Source organism: Ctenocephalides felis, unplaced genomic scaffold (assembly GCF_003426905.1).
Source record: "Ctenocephalides felis isolate EL2017-DRISC unplaced genomic scaffold, ASM342690v1 CF-g0.4_SCAFFOLD_03571, whole genome shotgun sequence".
Classification (NCBI taxonomy): Eukaryota; Metazoa; Arthropoda; class Insecta; order Siphonaptera; family Pulicidae; genus Ctenocephalides; species Ctenocephalides felis.
The window spans coordinates 45947742-45974788 of record NW_020539725.1 but is presented as its reverse complement, the minus strand read 5'-3'; the positions used below and the strand labels follow the sequence as shown (position 1 = coordinate 45974788).

The 27047-nt window shown below is 30.8% G+C and overlaps 1 protein-coding gene across 1 annotated transcript in view; it reads left to right on the top strand.

The window, feature by feature from the left end:
- The window catches only part of LOC113386143 (visual system homeobox 1-like), a 115148-nt gene that overhangs the window by 56349 nt on the left and 31752 nt on the right, over positions 1-27047 (top strand). The window contains exons 3-4 of the mRNA XM_026623942.1: positions 6804-6891; positions 7650-7776. Coding sequence (XP_026479727.1) covers positions 6806-6891; positions 7650-7776 — 213 coding nt within the window. The 5' untranslated portion in view covers positions 6804-6805. The remainder of the gene's footprint in view (positions 1-6803; positions 6892-7649; positions 7777-27047) is intronic.

Genomic DNA, 27047 nt, shown 5'->3' with positions numbered 1-27047 from the left:
ACTGTGAGATCAACACTGGGCAGGGAGTGTGTGGCGATATCAAGCAGGCTGGTTTTGATTTGTAAAAAACAATCGGACATGTCATGTATATTTTTGATATCGAAATATTTTTATAGTTAATAAATTTATATTTTTTTATTGTTGGGAGTTTCTAATTTAATATATTGTCATAATCATTACTACTCCCACAGATGTAATACGATTTTATATATATTATTACTATTAAGAAATAGACAACCATTGGGTTGTCTTCTAAAAAACCAGGAGAAGCGCAGCACAAAACACAAAGAAGTCGTACAAGGAGAACTCCTGGTTTACTTCTCTGGGCTTTTGATAAAACTTTGCCTAAAGAAAAGGTTATATGGTAGTCAAATCATAGTTATAAACCACTTCTCAGAGGCCTATAATATTTTCAACTGTTCGGTTTGACTTTGATCAACTCCATCAACATGCGAAGTTTCATTAAAATCCCAGAAGAGGAATCTTGACGTTTTCTTGTTAATTCTTTTTAATTTGAAAAATAATAGACAACAAAGAGATGCCCGTAGCCCCGTGGTAAAAAATGGTCCAGAGACAGTGGGTACCAGATTCAATAGCTGCCTTGGCATGCTTCATTTGAATGCCTTCATGTAATAAGTCAGATTGCAATTCAAATAAGAATATAAAAATAATTAAATGAAATATATTTATAAACATAACTATTTCTCTATTTCTTTTTATATGATACATATAAATAAAAAACAAGATTTTTTTGTCTTTCAATCTCTTGATGTGGTCTAGACTGTATGCAATTTATAATAATATATAAAGCAATAAGCGATACATTATCCTAAAACCCATCGAATTAATAGAATCTCAATTTCAATCCACTTATCCTTATGTCCCGAAATCCTAATCGGGCGTGTACTTGAAATAAATTACATGATGGCAAACAAACAAAGCGAAGAAAGATATCGGAACATCGAGCCGAGGGAAACTCACTCTCTCTCCCCACACTATTATATTTATTTACAATCTCTTCACTCTACTTGTTATTGTCGACATATTAACAATCTGGCCACAATTTAAACCATCATACGTTTTTCAACAACATAACAGTTCTGTAACAGATGCGGTAATTTAATTTAAGCCGATGGCACAATAGGTAGAGCACTTTTCATTGGAGAAAATCTACAATTTGAGAGTAATGGATCTTTGTAATCGAGTTTTTATGGGCCCCCAAACCTTTAAATGAAAACTTATCTTTTTTTAATGTAAGTATAGAGCGAAAAATAATTTTTTAGTTTTTAGATTAAATATTGTCTATTGAACATCAGTTAATGTTTTAAAAAATCATCTCCAAAAAACAAACAATTAGTAAGAGTATGAGCAACCAATTCCTTTTTCACTATTGTTCCTTAGATATAGTTAAACAATAACGTAGCCGAAGTTTTATTTAACAAATTTGTTTACGGAATAGTTTAAATGCTTTACAATTTGTAATTACCAGTAAATATTTGTTTCTATTCTCGTTTTGAGAGCCCTTTAATCTTTTCCACTCGCAAATTCAAGAATTAATCCGGCGGCATCTGAGTGCAAAAGGGCATTTTTGTTATAAATACATGCACAAATATATTTTATTAGCAAAAAGTTTTTTGATCTGTAATTGTTTCCAAAGTTTTTAGTAAATATTTCTCCATATAAAAAACTAACATAACATGAATATATATATATAGGGTTGAGAAAGGCCCAAAGGTCCACTTGCTTTTTCAGTAATTATATTGTCTAAACCAGTGGTGTTGTGCTAATATTTTTTTTGCCGGAACGCTAAAATTTAAAATCCGGTTCATAAACCGGTTCAAAAAATTTGATATATTTGAATAAGATCTCACAAATCTAATATATTGACTTCTTATATAATTAACTCTATTATATACAGCTTGTCTATACATTAAATTGTACAAGTATGAGGGAATCATGAAGTACATAATTTTATATTCTTCAATGATATTAATTATATTTTTTCTGGTATTATTTGTATTCATTAATACCTACAGGTATTTATTTTGATATAAAAGTACTCAAGATTTATTACAATACTTTATAAGATTAAGTCTTATATAGATAACCTATTACCTATCATACTATACTATATTATTGTATATCATATATAGATATCTATTATCTATCATACCGTGAGATACCTATACCGTCATTAACTACTATAATAGCTACTGTCTAATTTATATATTCACCTATATTATATAGGCTTACTTACGCCCTATGTATTTTTTTTATTATCTCTAGCTATCTATTGTCTATACCGGGAATTGAACCCGGGACCTCCGCGTGGAAGTCGCGCACCTTAACCACTACCCTATCGGATACCCCCACTATTAATATGGGGGACGCACTGTTGTTTCCGCGGGTCATTTTCCAATTAATTAGGTAATTAATACTAAGGTGGCGCAACGACACGCGAAAAAAGACGGTTGATTGTAGCGTTACGGTGGTGTAGTGGATAAGGTCGTCGCGTGCCACGCGGCGGACCCGGGTTCGAATCTCGGTAGGGTTAATGTAGCGTGTAAGGGAAATTATAGGTAATAGGATATATAGTAGATATAGGTTAGGTGTATTCGGTATACAATGTAGGGATTTGAGAGTATATAATGAAATATAGCGTATGGTATAGATGTAAGGCGGTGTAGTATAGAATGCAACGTATAGGCATACGTAAGGCTATAAAAATACACAAATGGGAACCTATGATGTTTAGGTGTTAGCGTATAAGAAATGCGAATGAATATAAGATTTAATTTATAAATATTATTTTTTCTATAAGAATTTTTATCTCGGTATTAAATATCTAAAATATCCAAAATATCCGTTAAGGCATCGATCACACCTTACTGCTGCCTTTGCCGTTATCACTTCATAGAAAATTAATTACTGCACTTTTAAACGATTGTGTGCACTGTGCGACAATAGACATAAAACTATAAATTTTATTAAATGTTTGAGTAACTTATGCGAGCTGATTTTCTTAAGATGTTCTTAGTCTCGCAACTTACTGAATTCTAAAAATTCTAAATTTAAAAATATAATACTAATATAATACATACAGAATTTGGAATTTTTCTATAATCCGTAATATTGAGAAGTTTGCATTAGACCTAAAAAGGGATGCGTATTTACCTAAGCTATGGAAATATATATGGAAAAATTATATGATTTGTACATGCATCCTGTGCTCACTTAAACTAAACAATGATCATAATATATTTTACGAATTTTTAACAGTATTTACAAATTACATTCAAATCACCCAAAGCAAGTGGGTTAAAGTCGTGTAATTTTTTAATTTGCCTCCCCTCTCTGAATTTAAAAATGGATTTTTCTGTTCTGAAAAAATTCATCCAATTATTAAAATATTACATTTTTTTGCAGTTCTTATGCTTTTGTATTTATAGAATTGCTTTTTTTCGCTACAATCAATTTCCATTATATTAATGTCTTAAATTATTTATTTTATTCGACTAACGCCCGCTATGTTCAAAACAAGTCCAACTTATATCCGAAATAATCGGGCATCAGACACTTTTCGGTCTTAAAGTAACATATGTAATACACTACTGTATTATAATTAATATTTCAGTTCATACAACTCAATTTGTAACTAAATTAAAAACGGCTTTGATACTAAACCAAATGAACTATATCTCAATATATAACACGTATCAAACAACCAACTATCAACTATGTCCAGTAAAATTCCAAGTTAATTCCTAATTATAGAAATATGTTATTTTCCTATTCCTCCAAAATTTGTCATCTGTCCTTTACGGGATAAAATGAGACAGCCAGGGGACAACCAAATTTTTGATAGCTTATTTTTAATTTTAAAGGAATTTTACAGAGTAATAGCTACAATATTCTTTAACCAATACAAAATATAAATTTTATGGATAACATAAAACTTTGTAACATTTTACAAAGATAACATTGTATACCTTGATCTGATATTTCGTGAAAAATCATCAGCTGAGTTGGAATAAGTATTTGATTTATATCTTGTAAAATTGCATTTTTAACTTAATTTACTTTTTTATTAACTTTTTTTTATTGTTTACACCTTTGCCAGGGTAAAAGTTTAGTTGGATAAAAACATCTAACTTTAAACATTAGCATTAAATTGACTATACATCATTATCTTACAAAACAATTAAATAACGTATACTTCAGAATTGTGTTCAGGTTTCGTAAACAAAGCAACAGTGATAAAACAAATGCTTTTGTTGTAGATTTTCAAACATGGCCGTTTTTCTCCTGATAGCGACATTGTATTATTTAAGGTGATGACTGGTATTTTTTCCATCAACTTTCAAATATTGTAGTTAAAAAATTCTAACTTCAATTGTTTTTAAGATATTGGTGATGAACCCGCGGAGCTTTAAGCTCTGCTCTACCCTATATACTCGTATGTGTGTGAAACCGACGGACTAGATTTAAAAACGCCTGATAACACGACAATTTGCATAACATTGCACAATTCATTACTGCAAACTAGACACGTAACATAGAATTTCTATTTTATGGGAGAATTGGCCCCTTATCTCCAGGTACATACTAATTACGAAACGCATTGCGCTCCATAACGACCGCCTATAATACTGCATGCTGTTTTAATAATTGATATTTATTTGCAAATATAGGAGCCCCAACGTGCAGTTTGAATATTCTAGGTCATTTTTCATTCATAACATCATACTATATATTGTTTGTATTCATTGATTCATACTTCCTCGCATATTTTATCGAACTACAATCCTTCGCCCGATTTTGCAAACACGCGTCGAAGCCCATGTATTCGACGCAGCCAGACGTTAGTCAAACGAGGCCCCCCTGTGGAGAGAAGACCGTATACGTATAATATTATATAAATATGCATACCAGTATACTTTCAATTGTGTGCGTTTAATAGTGGCCCCCCATGGTGCGTTTCTATGGCGACACGGAAACACAGCCACCCAAACAAACATGGCGATGCATCAGCCGGTCAAAACAATATAGGGATAATGTATCCGGAATTGAAGATTTAAATATGCGAAACTGCAATCGTTAGTAGTTAAAAAATATTATAAATTGGTTTAAGTTGGCTATTACATTCTATTCTCATATAATAGCAATGATATTTAATAAACACACAAAATTATCATTTGTAGAAACCATCTGCATCTACACATTTGCAACGTATACTACCTCTAATCTTTTTTTTTTAAATTATTTATTTTATCAGAGATAACAACTTAAGGGTCTTATGATCTGTTGTAATACATTTCTTACAAATTACCTTTATTTTTTATAGATAGCATTCCAAACAGTTGTTCCATCCCTATATTAGGATTTTTTTTATTATTTCACTTATTGCAATAGTGACTTCTTTATTGATTTAGCAATAACGGGAAAAGTTTATTTTTACCTGCAAATTAAAACAGATGTCACTATTACTTGAGAAGCTGCTCGAAGTGTAATCGAATCAGGAACACCTGATTCAGGTTCATGAACCAGTTGAATTTTAATCATTAGTTAATACACCTGGAAACATCTTAATCATTTTGCAGGCTGACGAGCCATGCTGAAAATATATAGATATCAAAGTTATCAAACAGAAGATCTGTTGGTTCCAAAACTCCTTAGAAGTTTAGAACAAAGTGGTAAAATACTCGGGAATCATTGGTTAATCAAGTTGTTCATTGGTGTTGTTTGGTTTATTTTTATACCTTATACTGAATACTATGGTACACAACAAGACTTGGTCAATTCTTTTTGGAGAACAGCACAAAGATGGCAGTTTTTGGCTCTCACTAGCAAACAGACCAAATCAATGATCTAGATAGAATTCCATAAGTAAATTGCCAATTGGAAGCGAAACACAAAATAAGAATGTCATCAAAATCTCATCCATAATAGTTGTTGTAAATGTACCTATATCGCTGGTGAAATATAAAAATCCATGGCAAATCTTTTTATATCGATTTTACTGCTAGAATAAATCATAAATTCATGTGTAAAACAGTTGATTTTTTAAAACATTTTACACGTGGCATTAAATTATATGTACATAAATTGTAGTAGTTCGTAGTATTAATACCAAATTTTCTTTTAACCAGAAATTATTTTTTTCTTTTCCATTTATAGGCTTGTAATTACTGATTTTTTGTTTCCCTAATCTAGTAGATGTAAAACAAAAATTCGGCTCATAGACGGTAAAAATTGATATAGATATATTTCTTAATAGGTAGTCCTTACTAATAGGTAATTTTACTCACAATTTGATTTTCTGCTGATCCAGGTTAATTTTATCACACTACATCCTGCATCTTGCTTGCTTCCGATTCCTCTCCATAACTATATCCTATTTAAATGACGTTTTGCAGGATAGTCGATTACGATCCTGGTCGATTGCGGAATATCCTGATAAAATACATCTTTTATATTATATTACCGATATAAAGAGAGGATTTGCAATCAGCGTCATTTCTATTGAGGCATTATAAAACATAACGGATGAATAGGTTGGAGAAGATTTAAAATATAACTGGACCGAATAGATGGTTAGTCAGAGTTGCAGAAATAAAATATTAAGCTTTTGTAATCAAGTAATTATATAATTTGAAAAAGTTGTTTAACGTTTTATTATATTTTGAACTAAAAAAGATGTGGTAAACATGGCCTTAAATTGTATGAATTGTCCACATAGAATAATCAAATTGATAATGATTTTTATTCAATTTTTTCTAATTACTCTGGTTTATTATTTTCAGGAATGAGCCCACTTGATGCCAGTAAAGACTTTACGGTCGATGGTATAAATGGTTTTAATAAAAAGAAAAAGAAGAAGCGAAGACATAGGTAAGTTTTATAAAACTAAAATTCTTGCATTTTAAGTTTTATAAATGACTGTTTTAATAGAATTTGACTGCTGTAAGGATTTTAATTGTTTTATCAAATTGAATTCATCATATTTTTCAAATATTCTATTGGTGGCCATGAACATTTTTCTGTTGCTTATTATTCAAAAATAGGTTAAATTAAGCGCTGCCATTTTTGTAAAGCTAGATTTCAGCCAATTTTACATATAAAGTGTTTTTTTTTTACAATATATTACATAGTCATAATAAATTCTGAAGTGATTATAATATTTTAAAGCAGTTATAATGAAACCTTTCGATTAAAATGGTGATACTTGTAGTTATTATATATTATATTATTTATTACCTTGCATATCTAAAAAATGTTCAAACAAGACGCTAAGGCTAGTACTAGACACATTGAGAGACTCCACTGAACAGACATGACTCACTAAGGAAGCTCACTGAGAATTTTTACCTCATATGTAGGAATCACGACAATATCAACATTTAGGCACTAGGCCAATTCATCAAAGAAATAGTTCAGTAAAGCAAATACGCCAAATGTTTTTGATCATTTAAATCAAGTACTTTTTTATTTTTATTTATTGTATATAATTGTGTTGTTATTCGTTGGTCTACCCTAGTTGGTCCTGTCTCAATTCGCGTGCGATACGCTCGAATGCGTTTTTCTTACCGCGTATGACATTTTCATACGTTTGTATTGCCGCTTTTTCGACGATTTGCACGCTTTTGCGGCAGGACTATTTTCACTTCGTTTCAGTTGGACGAGCTGGAAAAGGCGTTCAAGGAAGCACATTACCCAGACGTGTATGCCAGAGAAATGCTATCGTTGAAGACTGATTTACCAGAGGATAGGATACAGGTTAGTGGAGGAAAAGATTTATGTTATCGTAATAACATTCTTTATATAGGGGTAAATGATTATTATATAACAACATTCTGAGAAATTTTTGTTCTATAAATCATAATAGTTATGTAAAACATTTCGTACTGATACATTTCACGACAAATACATATTAGACACATATAGATGGCATTAGACACATGGTATGAACCTGTATTGAATACGAAAGATATCGTTACCAAAATAATGAAGGTACCAAACATAAACATATTTACTATAATTGTTTCTTCATTTAGCCTTGAAAAGTTACATACAGTTTATAGGGTGTTTCTGAACGTGATAGAATTGATCGTAATTATCATGAAAAAAATAGAAACAAAATTGTTCCTTGTAATTTCAAAATTTTGAGCTTTCACGTGCACTCTCGAGCTTTCGTGAAACTCTAACCATTTTGATTAGTAGACAATCAGTTCGGCTATTTTGGTTAATTTTGGTCTCTATATCTAAGTCACAAATATAATTATACTAACATAATTTTATTACTCCCTTCTGATCCCTTTACAAAAATAACCGATACAAAAGCTTAAGAAAACCGTAACTGTGGCAACTTTGGTAACTTTTTCCCAGCTTGATTAAATTGAATAATGAACAATATTGCACACAGTGACTTGACTTCTTTCATACAATTTTCCTGGTTCGTGCGTATGACAGCTTTTATAAGTTTTTTTTTGCGCCCGACGAGCAAATAGAGTAACATCCAATAAGAATACAATCAGAAAACGCCCACCGGGGAATACGGTGGAGTAGCAAACGGCTGCGTTACTTATAGTACTGGAAGAGGAGTTGATGCTCAATGCAATTTGTAAATGACATAGATTTTTCGTATTATTTAAAATTATTATTATTATTATTTTAATAACAATCAGCACATTAATTACATTCTATGAGTTATTTTGATTTACATTAATTCAAAACAATTATAAATTGTTTTTAGATGTAGATATTGATTTATTGGATCCAGTTAATTGGCCATAATTAGAAATTGAAAGCAAACTTTATACTTATTATTAAAATCTTCATAAAATATCTAGTAATTTGATATGCATATGTCCTATGATTATTTTTGCTCGCTAATGGCATTTAAAAAAAAAATCTTTAGATTTAGAAACTGTTGGACCTGCTTCCCAAAAATTTAATCAGTTCTTTGTCCGTCTTCTTAATTCTGGTCTAAGGAGCAGCGTAATAACGTTTTTCTAATTTTTGTTGATAATTAGTGGATTTTGTTGTTATAAAGTCTCTAATTAATAAGAAATTAGTACAATCAAATCATCATGCAGGGTTCTATTGCTCAGGTACCAGGGTGCACCTGGCAACATTCTAAATAGTTTTGATTGGGTCCGCTGGACCAATGACACATTAGATTTGCTGGAGAAGCCCCAAAACTCTATTCCGTACGACCAGATAGGAATTAGTATTGTATTATAAATCAAGATTTTGTTTTCGAGCGCTAATTTTGAATTTATCCGAAGCCCCCACCCCCGTACCGGATTAGCATAACTAAAAGTTTCCGTCCCGGTTTCAACTTTTTAAAAATAGGGTCACCTAACTTAAACTGCCACTTACACCTAGTTAGAACGAAATTATTATGGGCTGATTTCATGAGCATAAAATTAATCATTTAACAATTCCTCCGTCATATATGTCATTTCAAAATAGCAATTTTCTAATTCATCTGCCTCGTAATGAATTGATGTCGCACAGTTTTGTTAATCGAGTAGGCGTTCCCGTCCAAGTAAAGAGTTTTTGCAAATGACACGCAGTCCATTATTCTGCAATCACTCCGGCACACCTCTTGTCACGCGTCACTCCGCATTTTCAATGAAAAAGTCGCATTTTATGCGGTCGATATAATGATTTAATTTCGAACACAATAGGAAAATGTTTCTGAATTGAACGCCCTTGCGATTTAATAACGACGAATGACAAAAGTAGATGGAATATTCAAAAGTTTCACTTGTATAGATACATATTGATAAATTGTCATCCCAATAGCATAATTGTTATATATGTTTGATTTATTGTTGTCTTTGAGTACATTTTGTGATCAGAGAATATTGATGGGGGGAGGGGGGTATTTATCTAGACCGCAGACTAACATGGAAACACCACATCACGACAAAAATCAAAGCTATCAAATCCAGAGTTAGGAAACGTTATTGACTTTAATTCCTTGAAAACAAAACCTTTGTTTATAAAACAATATAATTGCTGATTAAATTTTTGGAAATCAGGTCTAGCAGCTTCGGACAAAAATCATCATGACACATATGCACATCAAATTATCAGATATTTTATTAAGATATTAATAATCAGGGGGCGTCCATTAATCACGTGAGGTTTTTAGGGGGGGGGAGGATTTGACAAAAAATCACGAAATATCACGTGGGGGAGGGAGGGTACAGTAATATATCACGTGCATTTATTTTTAAACTAATTTTTTTAAAAAAAATTCAAACATTTTCAAAAAAAAAAAATCAAATTATACAGTTTTATCACATAATTAAAAATACACGTGATGTTCGATGGGGGAGGGGGGGTAATTTTGAATATCACCAAGGGGAGAGAGGGGGTCCAAAAATCCTTAAAACCCGCTCAAGAAATTAATGGACGCCCCCTAAGTATAAATTTCGTTTTTAATTTCTATTTATGGCCCATTAACTTGATCCAATAAATTGTATGTAATAGTAATTACACGTTGGGGTAGCTACTATCTATAATTGTAATTAATTAATGTAAATCAAAATAACTCATAGAATGTAATTAATGTTCTAATTGCTATTAATACAAATAATAATAATATTAATTTTATATAATACAAGAAATCTATGTAATTTACAAATTGCATTGAGCGTCTATGTTATATATTTCATTATATTTTCGAAATAATCTGCTTTTTATACAGATATCTAGCTTATATTATTCTAACAATAATACGTATATTAACTTCCCATAGGGTAATTATCTTCCCGTAGCGTAAGTTATTGTAATCGTCCAAAAATCGAAATTGAAAATTTTTGCATTTCTCGACGTTTTGAAGGTTTCTGAACATTTTGGCATACCTCAGAAAATACTTTAAACGAATAATTTTAACTTTGCAATTTAGACTTTTGGAAATATTAGATAATGTTACAATATTTATAATAATCTATTTGAAAACATTTAATATTCCTCGAACATTTTGTTACGGTACGGGAAGTTCCATCAAATTTGCCAAGGCACGATGCTATACACCCTACTAGTTTTGTAACTTATTTTTTACTTTTTAAATTACCTTAGTGTTTAAAAACATTACTTTATCCATCTCCAATCATCACTTTATCCATTCGCCTTTCTAGATTTCCCCATAAATAAACACTTTGTTTCTATAATCTTTGTCCAGACGAGACCTCCTAGGTTTTCATCAGCGTCTCTTACAAGTATTTTTCGAACAATCGTCGGGCGGCGTGGGATCCTATTAATTAAAAAGAAAAATTGTCAGACGGACAATAGTCTCCGAGGGACTCTCGTAGATGTCGAGTACGATTCTGAGAACATAATATACCAACACCGGTACAGCCTGTACCGGTGTTGGTATATTATGTTCTCAAAATCGTACTCGACAATGTCGAGTGTGCTGGATTTACAGTAGGGGCAATCGGGGCTACTGCCCAGGGCGGCAAATTTGGGGGGGCGGCAAAATTTGGATAGTGAGAAAAAATTCTATACAATATAATCAACTTTTTTTAACTACATTTTTTATTTCAAGAAATCTAATTAACAAAACATAATACGATTGCAATGCAAAATTTTGGTTGAAATAACGTTAACTTAAAACTTTTATTTTGCCTTGCCTCCCTCTCCGAACGTAAATTATCAAATTGGTTTATAATTATCAAATTTGGCAATTTGGCTAATATAAAGATCCGTAAACAAGCTGAAATTTAAGAAAAATGTGTTCTACAGTTCTCGAGCCCTCTTAAAATATACGTATTTGTGCACTTCCAAGCTTATAGCGTCAAAAAAAAAATTTAAACTAGTGACTCATGGCACTGTGCCTTAAGACAAATTACTGAAACACCCCGTACTGAAAATTACATTTTGTAAAGAGCTTTAAATTTTATTGAAAAATGAAAAAAAAAGACTTCTAAAACACATTTTTTGTATTTTGAAATTTTTTGAAAATTATGAACTTTTTGCAAAGCAATCGCGCTGCGTAGCTGTTTCAGAGAAGAAGTATCGAAACTCAATTACCATTTTTCGTAATTGCCTGTACCAAAAGCTGATCAGCACGTCTCCCCATCAATTTGTATACAAATCTAATATTTTTTAATTATTCAAGTCGATTTCGAGAACACAGATCAACCGATTTATGATTCAAGTCCTATTGATAAGCAGACGTGCTGATTAGTTATTGGTCAAGGCAGGTCCAACTGATTTGAAGATACGGGCCAAAATGCCAAAAATGATAATTCAGTTTTTGAGAAAAAAGCGTCCAATAACATTCAAAAAAATTTACAGAATAAATAACTGCTTAAATTTCTGGGTGGCAGGATTAGCGGTTTCGATGATCCAATAAAAAAATTTGAAAAAGAAACATTTGGCGGACAAAAGTGATCATAAGACATAGGCACATTAAATTATTTTAACATAATAAATAATTAAAATATTTTAAAGACATTATAATAACAAGTATAAATTTTGTTTACATTTATATAAGTTCTGTAACATTGTTTATCAGTTAGACTGCGACGCGGCGCTTACGCGCTTCTATATTTTGTCCCACGCAGCTGAAGCAGCGCGATTGCTTTAAAAAAAAGTTCGAAAGTTCGTAAAATTTCAGGGATGGGGCGGCATTTTTGTCAGTGCCCCGGGGCGCCAAATTTCTAAATCCGGCCCGGTACAGGTGTAATATCGAATAGAAACGCATACTTTTTCTATGCCCACCTTAAAGAAGAAAAAGACTTCAAAAAAGACAATTATAATAAATTCATAATTATATGGTAAAACTTGAATTTTGTCGATTATTAATCAACTTCTGCATATTTATAAAATCAACTCAATCGATGACCGTAATTAATTTTACATAATATTGGGTACACTCAAGACACCAGGTGAAAAAGTTAAATTAAGATTTTTGTGAAGTTTCTACTAAGATTTTCAGCACGGTATATTTATAATACTTACTGTACAAAAGTTTAGAAACAATTTAATGATAGAATTTGTTTATATAAGTAATTTCAATTTCAAACTTCGAAGACCTTGCAGCTTAAGTTGTACCTATGCTAAATTCCTTACTCTCACCAGTTTACCCAGTTACCCAGATACTTTCTTAATTTTATAAGTACATATGAAGTAATAACGAATAAATACAATATTCTAAAAATTTTGTTCAAATTAAGAAACATCAACTGAGTGTAACTAGTAAATCCTGTATCTTTATGAAAAGTTGCAAGGCAACCCCATTCTTAGTACCCAAATTCTTTATTAATTTTATAAGCGCATACGTTACTTTTTGCGATTATTATTATATCTAAGATGTTGTTTTATTAATGTTGTTAGACTTTGTAACTAGTAACTAGAAAAATATTTTTCTCAGATAGAATTCTATATAATTTTTAGGCGAGTTGGCGCCTTAATAGAGCCGAAAGCACATTTATGAAAAATGTATATATATAGCTATTTTATTGCAAAATATTAAAACTTTAGTAATTGTTGATCCTAACACATCTAAATAAAAATTCTATGAATGCTAGAGATTTTATTCTAATTTAGATGCACTAATAAATACACATTATTTTCTTAGTGGTACGACTATGGCAACCGACTGGTACAAATTATTCAGATTTTACAAATGTTCCTTCAATAATTTTTTTTTTTTACAAATATTTTGAATTGTAGGTACTAGTAATTTAAAATTTAACTTGCATAAAAATATTATTACAGTTATATCTATGTATGTGTTTATTTAGTTATTAGGTGAAAATTTCCTTCAATATAATTCTAAATCATCGGATTTGCTTCACAAAAAATTCTATTATTGCTTCTCATACCTTTATGCAGAATTCTTAAAAATAAATGATTTTATATAAAATTATGAATTTATCAGAAGAAGTCAATTATTGAATAAAAGCTTTATTGTTTTATTCCCTCACAAAGTTAATCATTGTCCTCCTCTAATCATTATTGGAATGTTTGCAAAGCAATTACTTAATCAAAGAATTTTTACTAAACGTCCTCTACGACAATGCTTATGCATTTATCTATCATCATCATAAAATTGTATTTGTATATACAAATATTAACATTTTATATCTCGTCGAGTTAATTTGAAATAACGAAAGTCAGCCACTCGAAAAAATATTCTTGAAGAGGGTTCCGACACGAACAATATAAGCTTTTGAATAAACAAAACGACCGGACTCAAGATGATTTACCGCGAAAGAAAATATTTCCAAAAAAAATCGTCGTATTAATATAATAAATTAATAATAAAAAATTCTGTAATAATAATATCATCTGTTAGAGGTAGTGCTCGAGTGTTGTGAAAATAAATATTACTTTAATTAGGATCCAATTGTATCTTGCGGCGACATATGTTTGGGCTAGTTTTAAAGTACTTTAGGGATAAAATAGATTAGAACTATTGCAATTGAATTTCATAAAAAAATATTGCTCAATTTTTTTAAATCTTAAAAACGAATCAGAACAAAAGTAGTTTTAAAATTATCTAAACAGATTATTGTTGTCCAAAAAATCTAATAAGATAGCAAAAATGATTTAGTATTGATTTTTTGAATCATCTCAGTTACAAATAACATTTTTTCATTAGGTTTACGTATAAGCAAATTATGAGAAAATAAATCCATCAATATTTATGCACTATAAATACGTGACTAGACTATTAGACTATTTTTCCAAAAAGTAGAGAGTATTTTTCCTCTCTCCATCTCTTGGTCGCACGGAGCTAAAATTGCTATAAAATCTAAGATCTACCTGAAGAACTCTTCTATCAATCGTCAGTATTTTTGTTGCCTAATATTTCACTCCATTTCCATTTGTCACAGTTTCTGGAACCTCATAACGACATAACCATATAATTTCCAATTTCCTCCAAATTAATAAGGTAGGCAATGTTTAGTTTGCAACTACTCCTTACCTTAGGGAACGCACAGTAGCTCTTTTCTGCAGTAGCAATGTTTACCTAGGACCATTTTTTATCGTGGGGAGTATTTTTTTAGGTTTCGAGGTATATTTTGATATAACCTGTAGACTATATTTTGTGTTAAGTGGTACTCGTTCACACGACATATCCTTCTTGGCCATTTTGTGGTTAATTATTTGGATCCCAACCTAGTAATTGCTACCTTCGCTCCGGGAATAGGTAGCGATTTTCACAAATAGGAAAGGAAATGTTATTTTGTCAAGTGGGAGAAAATTTTTTATTATGTGGAGTGTAATAAAAATTTAATTTAATTTGCTGTTTATATTTATCTTCTTCATTTCCAAATTAAGTATTTTCTAAATTTAGACGAAAGTTCGTAGGCATAGATTTTTTTCTGTATAACGAAGGAAATGCATTTAGGCATCCCAGACTAATTCTTTTGTCTCCGCATGTCGTGCTCAATACCGTTTGCTTTCATTTCTTGCCACTTATCCCCATGGCAACCGCCATCAGGCATTACATCATGGGGGGAGGCTCTAGAATTCTAAAAAAATTGTTCTAATCGGTTCCACTCTCATTTACAAAGATCGCAAGTCTATTAGATCTTTGATAACGAATGTATCGTCGCAGGGGAACTTATGAATTATTTTCGTTACTAATTAAATATTCGTAGACTTGCTCTATCTCTATATTATAATTATCGGCTGTCAGTAACATCGCCCAGGACAATAAAACCACGAAAAGCCGAACCAATCTAGGATTAATAGATTAACGCTATTGTGTGCCAACAATATTGTTCCATTCAAATTGGACTAGGGAGACGAATATTTTAATCAATATTCTCAGGAATATATATATATATATATATATATATATATATATATATCCAGAATATTTGTACATTTAAATTAGATAAAAATCTTTGGTATTTATTTAAAATATCCAGTTAGTCTTTGACTAACAATCACCAAAATTTTAATCTATTAGGTTTTTTTTAAATGTGCTTTAAGGCTAACTAATATCCTTAGCACGATTCGTGCTAATAATTTTTATTTTTAAGTAAGAAACACAAATGTCTGAGGCAGAGCCGGATTTAAATTTATTGGGGCACTGACGAATATGCCGCTCTATTATTGAAATTTATCTGTAAATTTATATCGCCCTATCACTGAAATTTTAATTAAATAGTTTTTATATCTTATTTTTCTGTTGTGCCAAAAACAACCGTACTTTGACACAATCGTATGACAGTCGTCATAACTGCAAATGATTTTGAGATAGGGTCTTAAGGAAGAAATATGAAGTATGTCTGTTCGAACAAGTTTCCATTTTTGCATAAAGTCAGCGCCCTACGTTAATACAAATCTGGAGACTACATTGCTTTTAAAGAGTCGACAGTAAGTGTTTTTCTCACTTTTTAAATTTTGGCGCCCTGGACACTAACCGCGACTGCCCGTACTGTAAATCCAATACTGATCTGGGTCATTTTTTATAAATCTTAGCTTTTAGACTATAGTTTGAATTACATGGATTGCTCGTTGTATGAAATCAGGACCTACATACTACTATGTGCATCAAGCAAAAAAAATCTTGGTAACGCGAATATTTTTATCATAAATAAATCTACAAAACTTTAGCATTTTCCAATTTTTCGTAGATGTATTTTTTATGCTTGTGCAATTCACATCACATTTACATATTATTCATAATTAAGACCTTAACTACAAATAACGTGTTTAAATAGTTTAATTACAGCTTAATTCAACCATAATAAATTTAAAAAAGCGAGTTTTTTGTACATATGAGTGACGTCTCCATGACGTTTGAATAGGCACCGGAAGCGCACTAAATACAACGAACACGCTCTTTATATCGAATTAATAATCACCGACGTGAAGAAAATGAAACCCACATACACAGATAAAATCAGAGTTTCATATTTTGAATGAAAAATACTTGTACGTATATTAAAATAAAAATTAAAATTTTATTGTATTAGTTCAGCAGTGCGCGCATACCGATATTACTATCGTTCTTTTCAGAGCGCAGTTGAGGCCTTTGTTTTCTTTTTCCGTACATCTCTACCTACAAAGGCTAACGATATAATTATGGTAAAATAGATACAAAGAGTAATTGTCGGATGATGAATCCATATTTAATTTATTTATTATTTCATCAAGTTATTATATTTAAATGAATGTTGTATTCGTATTCATTCATAGGATTTTGGGCATGGTCTGATAATTTGTTCAAATGTTTTCATTTTTATAGAATATCAATATCTAATGACAACTAGTGGTGTATGGCGTTAAGGCAAATTGCTGGAACTTCCCATGCATTAATGAAATATGCGAGGGATATTAAATGTTTTCAAATAGATTATTATACATATTGTAACTTTCATTCTTATTTTATAAAAAGTAAATAAACAAAACTTTATCAATCGGATTTAAAATGAAGAACATTGTCCAATATTTGTAAGAATTATATAAACTGAATTGCAAAGTTAAATTTATTTGAAGAATATTAGTAATGGTGATTTAGAACTTAGGTAGAATTAGAACTAAAGTCCGAACTATTTTTCTATATTCAAAACTTTTTCTTAATTATTTTTTTTTTAATTATTTTCAATAGCAATCAGAATACATGACAATTCTATGAGCTATTTGACTTATGTCATTCACTCGCACACATTACGAATCGAATGTATTTTGGATCACTCAAATTGGTTGATCCGTTCTCTTTATAACTGAGATTTTCAGCACTTTTTGACTCTCTTTGATCTCCCAAGCCGATGGACCTGTCTTTGTCAAAAACTAATCAGCACGTCTCCTCATCATTAGAAATCGAATGCTTTTTGAACCATCATTTTGAAATCATCTACGAAAATTTGTCTCCACACATACATATACGCATACACACCCTTCCATTTTTTCTGAGGTATGCCAAAATGTTCAGAAACCTCTAAAACGTGAAGATATGCAAACATTTTCATTTTGAATTTTGACCCATTACTATAACTTACCCCCGGGAAGTTAAAAAAATCAAATAGGAGTGTATGGTTGTGCCAGGGTACGGTGATAGTCGTCATAACAGCTGAACTATGCTGAAATTGGGTCCAAAAGATGAAGTATGATTGTTCGAACAAGTTTACAATATTTCAGTCAGCGCCTTGGATAATAAACCGCATTGCTTTTGAAGCGTCAAAAGTAAACTTTTATGCTCGAATTATTTTAGATAAATCAGTTTTTTTTGTTATTTTGCTGTAAGTTGAATATTAGTAGCTACTTACATGCAATTAGTTTTTGCTTAGATAATTTAGCTTAGTCGTAATGATGATTTATTTTCAAAAGCGTTGGTTACGGATGTGACAAGGTTTGGGGTTCGGTTGTGACTTGTATTTTTTGTCCTTTTCGGATGAAGAATTAACAGATAAAAAAATCTAACTTGACTAAGACCTATGACTAATAACCTTATAAGACAAAATACAAGAGAGAAAAAAAATTTAATATAAGAAAAAAAAAATCACGACGAATTCTTGTTAACTTTGTTTAAAAAAATATGTTTTATTATTTGTTCTATTTTATTCATAAGCTTTGTTTAAATGTTTATGTTGCGTACTGTTACGTATTTTTATTAACAACAATAAAAATCGTAAGTTGTTCTGTTTATACCTATTGTTTTCAACCTATTTTTATTCCTGTCACAACCGTCCCTGGGTGAGGCAGTTCTAAAAGGTTTGAAACCACTGCCTTAAACTTTTTCCAGCTTTGTACAGTAACAAACTGTACAAACTTTGCATGAGCTCGAGCTAATGATTGGGAACCGTGTACAAAATACTATCTGCGCATAGTTGTAGATCCAAGCCATACCGCAAACATTCGTGTTAACCCGTTAACCAGAGGCTGATATTAGGACCAGGGCCCCAAAATTAACGATCTCTCATTGGCCACCCACACAAACACATACACACACATAACATTCATATGAGACTCCATACGAACACGCGCGACTAGCTGCTAAGAATCTAATAAGTGAAATTCCTAACAAATAACCACGTGAATACGAATACATCACAATGAGCTGAAGTAAATAAGCACTTAGAAATATATAATACATACATTCGAAGAAGGGAATTTGTATGGTAGAAATTGGAATATGTATTGAATTAATTGTAATTTGAGTTATTAACTAGCTCAGGCATACCTTTAATAAAATTATTTGAAATTTTATGCTAGGATACTAAAGGTGGTCATAAGAGTCACCTATAAAATAAATAAATTGGTGGAAATCGATTAAAATTATTTCTAGAAACTTAATTAACTTCACGTAGGGTAAGTTATTGTAATGGGCCGAAAATCGAAATTTAAAATTTTTACATTTCTCGACGTTTTGAAGGTTTCTGTACATTTTGGCATACCCCAGAAGAAATGGATGTGTGTGTGTGTGTGTATGTATGTATGGATATAAATTTCCAGTCACGTTTTCGGGCGCACGGATCAATCAATTTGAATGGTTCAAAAAAAATTCCATCCCTATTGATATGGAGATGAGCTGATTAGTTTTTGGCAAAGGCAGGTCCAGCAGTTACGGACATAAAGAGCAAAGAGTGCAGAAAATAGAAATCGAGTTTTTGAGAGAACGGAGCATGCGATGTGAATGATCTAAAAACATTCAATTAGTAATGACTGGGAGAAGTGTTTATTAGTTTTGGCAAAAGCAGGCCCAGCCATTTCGAAGATACGGAGCTAAATGTGTAAAAAATGGTAGTTTTTGAGAGAACTAAGCGACCGATTTAAATGATTCAAAGAACTTTCTGCTTGTCTCTATCTATTTCTGCTTGTCAAAATAATTGATTTTGGAAAAAACATTTTTCTTTCAACTTTTTTTTTATATCGAAAATAATTCAGATTTTATTTTTAATTCTGACTATAGTTCTAATATACTTTAAACAAATAATTTCAACTTTGCAATTCAGTTTATATAATTCTTATAAATATTAGACAATGTTACAATATTAATAATAATCTATTTCAAAACATTCAGTATTCTTCGAACATTTTGTTACGGTACGGGAAGTTCCAGCAATTTGCCTTAAGGCACGATGCCATACACGCCACTAGTTTTCTTCTTATTTCTAATATCTGGATGGATGCCTATTTAAGAGGTATTAATTTGTTTTATATATACTATATTTAAATATATGGGTAGGAGGAGACGCGACTTCATGCCCCAGCACTGGACAACCTGATATCGTGTGGTAGCCATATCTATTTTAACTTGAAAATATGGAATGATATAGCTCATTTCGGGCACTGCGGTGTTAATTGGCAATGGGAATCTTTCACACTATTCTTTTCTGAATCGAGTTAGAGTTTAACACAGTTCACGGACCTACCCTAGAACAGTACATTTCTTTATTAATATATATATATATATATATATATATATATATGTGTGTGTGTGTGTGTGTGTGTGTACTGTTACGTATTATTGTTGATTTTTACCAATATATGCGCGTTCAGCAGGTCTAAGAATCGGCTACTATCTATTTTTCATACACTAAGTGATAAGGGATGTACACTCGCAATTTTTTCTATGTATGTATATGTATGTATATATATATATATATATATATATATATATTTCTATGAAATTATATTATTGAATTAATTAAATATGTTAGGTGTTTGATCGAATTAGTTATCGAAGGGTCGACACAGTGTTATTATAAGTCGGATACCTGACTAACTATGAAAAATAGGCAAACAAATCGAAAACTGCAAAGTCATATACAAGTTCGATAGAATAATATAATACAACGGTCAATTTTTCAGTATTAAGATGTTAACAGAGCAGGACAAAATATAAGACCATATAAATGAATTCACTCAAAATCTATCAAAGCATCTGAAAATATAACAATTTAAATAAGATGTAATAAAAAAAATTAAATGATATAAATAAAATTTGAAAAGAGCATTGGAATAGAAACGCTTTATTTTCCAATATCCTGGTTGTGTTGCTTGATATTTTACTTCAAGTATATCAAAGAGATTGTTATAATATTTTCAGCAGAAAAATGTCTAATGTTAAAAAATATTTTGAAGAATTTTATACGAACTCATATATATAAATTTGTTCCAAACATAATTATTAACATTGTGATTTGATATGCATTAACTAATATTACATGCTATACGATTATTTTTTTAGAGAGCTTCTTTATTTGAAAATTTAAATATACACGCATTTGTCAAATAGCAATAATTTTAAATAATCAAAAATAAAACAAGACATTCGTGCAAGTTATCCTTTTCACGGTAAAATACTAATATTATTAGTACTAATTTGAGATAGAAGTTACCATTTAATTGAAAAACGCTAAAATTATTAGTTAAATACAGTTAGTCAATTCAGATTTGTTTGAGATTACCATTCATATTCCATTTCTGTTTTATTTTATATATATGCAAAAACAATAAAAAATAAAAAGCCTTTAGCATTTGGAAAATGGAAGCCCATATATTTTTGATATATTTATCTTATTAGAAATGATCATTAGACATATGCACATCAATTATCAGATATTTTATAGAGATTTTAACAGTAAGTATAAATTTTGTTTACATTCCTATGGGTTCCGTACCCATGCTTATCCGTAAGACGGCGGCGCGGCGCTTACGCGCTTCCATATTTTGTCTTTATTCAGTTAAAGCAGTACGATTGCTTTGAAAAAAAGTTCAGAATTTCCAAAATATTTCAAAATACACTTTTCTTCAAAAAGTCTTTTTTTTTTCAAAAAAAGTAATTTTTTGTCAAAAATTTAGTTTCCCAAAAATATATAGTTTCCCAAAAATCTAATTTTACAGAGTAAATTTTTTTCAAAAATGTTAATCTTTTTAAAAAAAATTATTTTTGGTACGGGAAGTTCCAGCAATTTGCCTTAAGGCACGATGCCATGCGCTCCACTAGTTTAGTTTTATTATATATAGATTATTAATTATTAAGTCGAAGTTTATCCCTGTATTATAAATATCATCATCGGCTCGGCTCATTATCGCAGTTATGCGCTTGTTAACGTATGCGTTCGAATAGCGCACAATGCCCGATACGATGCCCGATGCCCGATGCCCGATGCCCGTTGTCCATTGCCCGATGCTTATAATAATGATTGGCGCTCTGACTTATAATAACAGACTAACGCCACTTGTAATTGACAAGATGAACAAAATGCCACGATAATATGATACACATACCCGTACCCCAAGCCATATGTGAATTATTAATATAAAATATTTGATCTTACACATGCATAAGTGTGTTTCGATATTGTTCATCGAATAGCTATTAATTTTTACGTAGAAAAATATAGTCATTAGAATTATGTCTTTTATATTTAATTTTACCGTAGGCTGCACGACTGAAAAATGTGTGAGTAATAAGCATTAATTTATCAATATTGAAAGATGAAAAAAGTATGCGAGTATGAAGATGTAATTTGATAAATGACCCTTGCTGGAGGACATATTAATTGAAAACGGTTATAAATTTGTGTACACACGTATTTGATTTATTTAGTTTTTCTTTTATAAATTGAGTGTGTGATATACCAATCTAAATCTAATATATAAAATAACGTATTCCTTCCGTTTAACCAATTTTTATCAAATTTTATATGCATATTCTGTAGGCCTGAGAATCGTATACTCTTTATTTTTCTTTAAGTAGTAAGGATTATTCACATTTAATTTTTCTTTATTTTATTTTATTTTTTTATATAATTTGTAACTAAAAACACATTTTAGCTCCAAATTTTCACAAACTCCTATTCCTAACACACATCTTTAATCGAATAAATTTCACACCGCGTTCAGTCAATAAACGCTTTTATTAGTTCAGATTTTTTGAGTTTATGAGAAAGCTTAAATTTTACTTTAATAACTTAGCAAGGGTTGTCCAACCCTAACACTTACTTTCTTTGTTTTAATCATTGATCAAGTTGAATTTTAAAAATGAAAAATAAATGCAACTCTAAATTTTCACTCTCCTAGTCATTTTAGTAGCCCAATCAATTCGTTTTTTTTTTGTCAATATTTTTGTCAATGTTAGCGACGAAATGTTTGTTATTGATAAAACTAGATGTATTAAATTATCAATCCATTCTTACATAATCACGAATTTGCTAGATTATTTTATCGTTCAAATATTTCCTAATGTAGACAAGAAGTACATTATTTTTAATGTCTTGCAGAAGGAGCAATTTTAGCAAAAATATATATATATAAATTTAATATTTGGAAACAGGATATAATGAAGAGGATTTAAAAATTATATTATTACCAAGATTTTAAAATGTGTGAAACCATTTATGAATTTTTTTGGCATGGAAATCGCAAAAAATGTAGCTTTATAAAAATTATAAGGCTTTTTATTGTGTAGTTCGAGCTTGATCTATTCATGCATCGGAGTCGTTTCTCCTTATAACAAATTTCCTGCGAAAATATTTTTATAATTTTATCTTCTTACTGCCATTTTACAATTGCCTGTGTTTGAATTAAATTTTCTGCACGACATGAACCGCTGTCGACTTACGATTGCAAAGTGACGCCTTCGAGAGTTTCTGACTTCTTTCTGATATTAAATAAATGATGAGTTGCATAAACTCTTATTGTATTGGTACGGAGCCCCACATCCATTCAAGAGGCATTTCTTAGAATACTTTTTATGAAATCATTGAATTTGTTTTTTTTTTTTTACTTGAAAAATTATCCCATATTTCCGTGTGAGTTCTTGTGAGAGATGATTAAAATATTGGAAGATTTGGGGTATGCTTAATAAGCTGCGAAGAAGTCATTAGCCAATTTTGATATATTGTTGATTTAAAATTTTATCTGCGTTTTTATTTCCTTATTGTTGCTTAATAGGTAATAATATTTAATAAATTGTGAGGTAATAGTGGAATAAACTTCTTTTCATATTGAATGCTTTGGCCTGTAGGCAAAACGTATATATTGGCTAACGATTAGTGTTATTTTAATAATTTTGCGAGTACAATACTAATTATAAATGAATACGTTTTTGAAGTAAAACTTCTTTAGGCGCAACTAGAGTGTAAATCCGTACAAATGCAACGGAAGTGCCTTACGGCAGATAAAATAAGGGTCGAGTGCCAATGATTCGTCATTCGCTCTCGATGATATCTTTTCTATACGGGTCGATTGTGATTAGTCGTTGCGTATGTAAATAGAGATATGTCGTTGTATGCGTACCGGCGTCAACGTTGTATGTGTACCGATATCAACAAGAAAATCGACATAAATAGATAAATAAACATTTTAAGATTTTATCGTAGTACAAATCTTGATTTAATGAAAAATGTCTGGATCAGAAGAATATTTTACCCTATTTCTTGAAAATTTACTAAACGAAACTTACTAAACGTAAGTTTATTGATTAGAAATTATTTCTATATTATTCGTAGTTTCTATAAATCTTTAATGTCAATAAAATGAAAAAATATTTCTTAGGCAAGACAGATAATTCAACTGTTCAAAGAATGAGATTATATAGCCAGCGAAAAAGTAAAAAAATACAAGCAGTCAATGAATGTATGTTAATTTTAATTACGTGAAGTTCTTCAAACACAAATATTGTATGATGATAAATGAAATTGTAAAAACAATAATTATTTAGGCGTTTTTTAACATAATCCACTGCGTGAACGAATATTATAGAAGTTATTAATCAGCAATTACTTCATTTCTCTAATAAAGGTTCATTTCTAAATGCTAATTACAATGACAAACCGATCATGTCATATTTGAAGTGTAAAGTCATACTTATACACATTATATAAATGTGTATAATGGTTGACACTAATTATGTGTGCATCACGAGTGTTACCATATTACTAACTGTAAGAAACGTTATTCAAAATTGTTATATGATGTATTTATTTTTACTTAGATGCCATCTTATACAGTAGCAAAAATGTTTTACTTCAATCACGTGTGAACCTTACGCGCACTCTTTTTTTATTCAATAATATAACTTAGTAAATTTACCCCTCAAATTTGTTTTATTTCATAAGTACTATAGAATAGTATAAATTACAAATTTGAGTGTAAATAATTCTCTTTCAATGAGATGATAATAATTCAAATGAAAATTTGAATTTGATTCATTTGGTGAACAAAAATCCATTATAGTAGAATTATTTAAAATAAGTGCCAAAATAAATTTAGTCCAGTCATTTAAGCTTAAATTAGGTAAGAATCTCGGAATTCGAGATACCCAGCTGTAAGTCTGTAAATACTTGCATATTGACACCTAGAAGTTGTCTCAGAACCTACATATGGTAGGGTGTACGCAACATATATATGTAGGCTTTGAGACAACTTTTAGGGTGTCAATATACAAGTATTTACAGACTTACAGCTGGGTATCTGAAAGTTCGAGGTTAACTTACTATAATGGCTGGACTAATTATATTTTCAAGAATCAACATTTTAATGTTTTTTTTTTAACCTACTACTACTATTAAAACATAAAAACCAACTTGGTTTATTGGCATAGAGTCCCAAAAGTAATTATAATATAATCTCTCATTTGAGCTAATCATCGATTATTACAAAAATATACAATTAATTGTTTAATTAGATACTACAATATACATTAGATTGATAATTAATGAATATTAAGGACTTATTATCCTTGATTGGGTATTTAATTATTATTTGATATACGAATTTTTGGTATATCATTATTATGTCGAAGTTGTAGATTAATTCATTTCTCTAGTCCAATTCAGTTAAGTAAATGATATACTGTATATTTCGTCAGCTGCAATTTTTATTGAGAAGTGGTCAATTAATATGTGTCTAGTGGCTAAAAGTGTCTTGTTTCTTTAGGGTGACCAGTCAACCCCGATGTTTACCAAACAATTAACACAAGAGGCTACAACTAAGCAAATATCAAAGTGTTCAGTAGATGTAGGATGGCAAAATCTAATCTAATTGTAATTTTAGAATAACCAACGACTTATTTGTGATTTTTGGTGTATTTGAAAAATCAATATTTTTTAAATGAATCGATTTTCGTCGATCCCGTAGCCGGCTCGTGTAATAAATGCCGGTTTCGGCGGGATTTGGTGGGATTCGGTACCCATCCTCGGGGCTCTAGAATGGGTATTAATGGGTTCATCAGTCGGTAAGCGCGCGCGCCCCACTCGCTAGAATTCAGAGAGTATTGTGTTCCCTTAATTAATTTCTGCTTTATTATTTGCCTCGTGAAATGTGTAATTGGATAATCAACATGCCGTCGACTGCGCATAGAATGAGTCTATGCCGAAACTCCCGGACACCAACACACCTGAGCCGAGCAAAATGGAAACCGGGAGAATACATACAAACACACCCATATGTGTGGGTGTTTCATAGTGTAATAAACTAAAATTCCCGCTCTGGGCAACCTGACATCGTGCAGTAGCAATGTCCATTTTCACTTGAAAATATAGACCAAGAATATGTTTCTAATTGAAAAACAGGCCATTTCGTGCACTGCGCTGTAAAACGGTAATGGGAAACGCTATTCTTCCTTGCATCGAGTTGGATTTCAACAAACTGCCCTATTATTTATTATTAACTTCCCGAGGGAGAAGTTTATGTTTTCACCAAAAAATCCGACTCGCTAATTTTATGTTTTCTCGACGTTTCAAGCCATTCTGAGTCGAATGAGACCAAATTTGGAAAATGTATGTATGTCACAGTTTGCAAAAATTAGTATCGTTTTTTTGGCATTTGTCAAAATTAAACCTTTGATCGACGTTTTCTCAAAAACGCCTAAACCGATTTCATAACTTTAAAAGCCATTTGATGTATCTCAATGAGAACCATAATTTGTCAGTTTTGTGAGACGATCTACCGAGCCGTTTCTTTGTAATTTGAAAAAAAGTGTTAAACTTTTCGTCCACATTTAAGCTTAAACTACCGAATCGATTTTAAAAAATCAAAAACTGTTTGAAAGATATTAGTTGAGAATGATACTGATTAGTTTTAGGTGAAAATCTACCGAGCCGTTTTCTTGT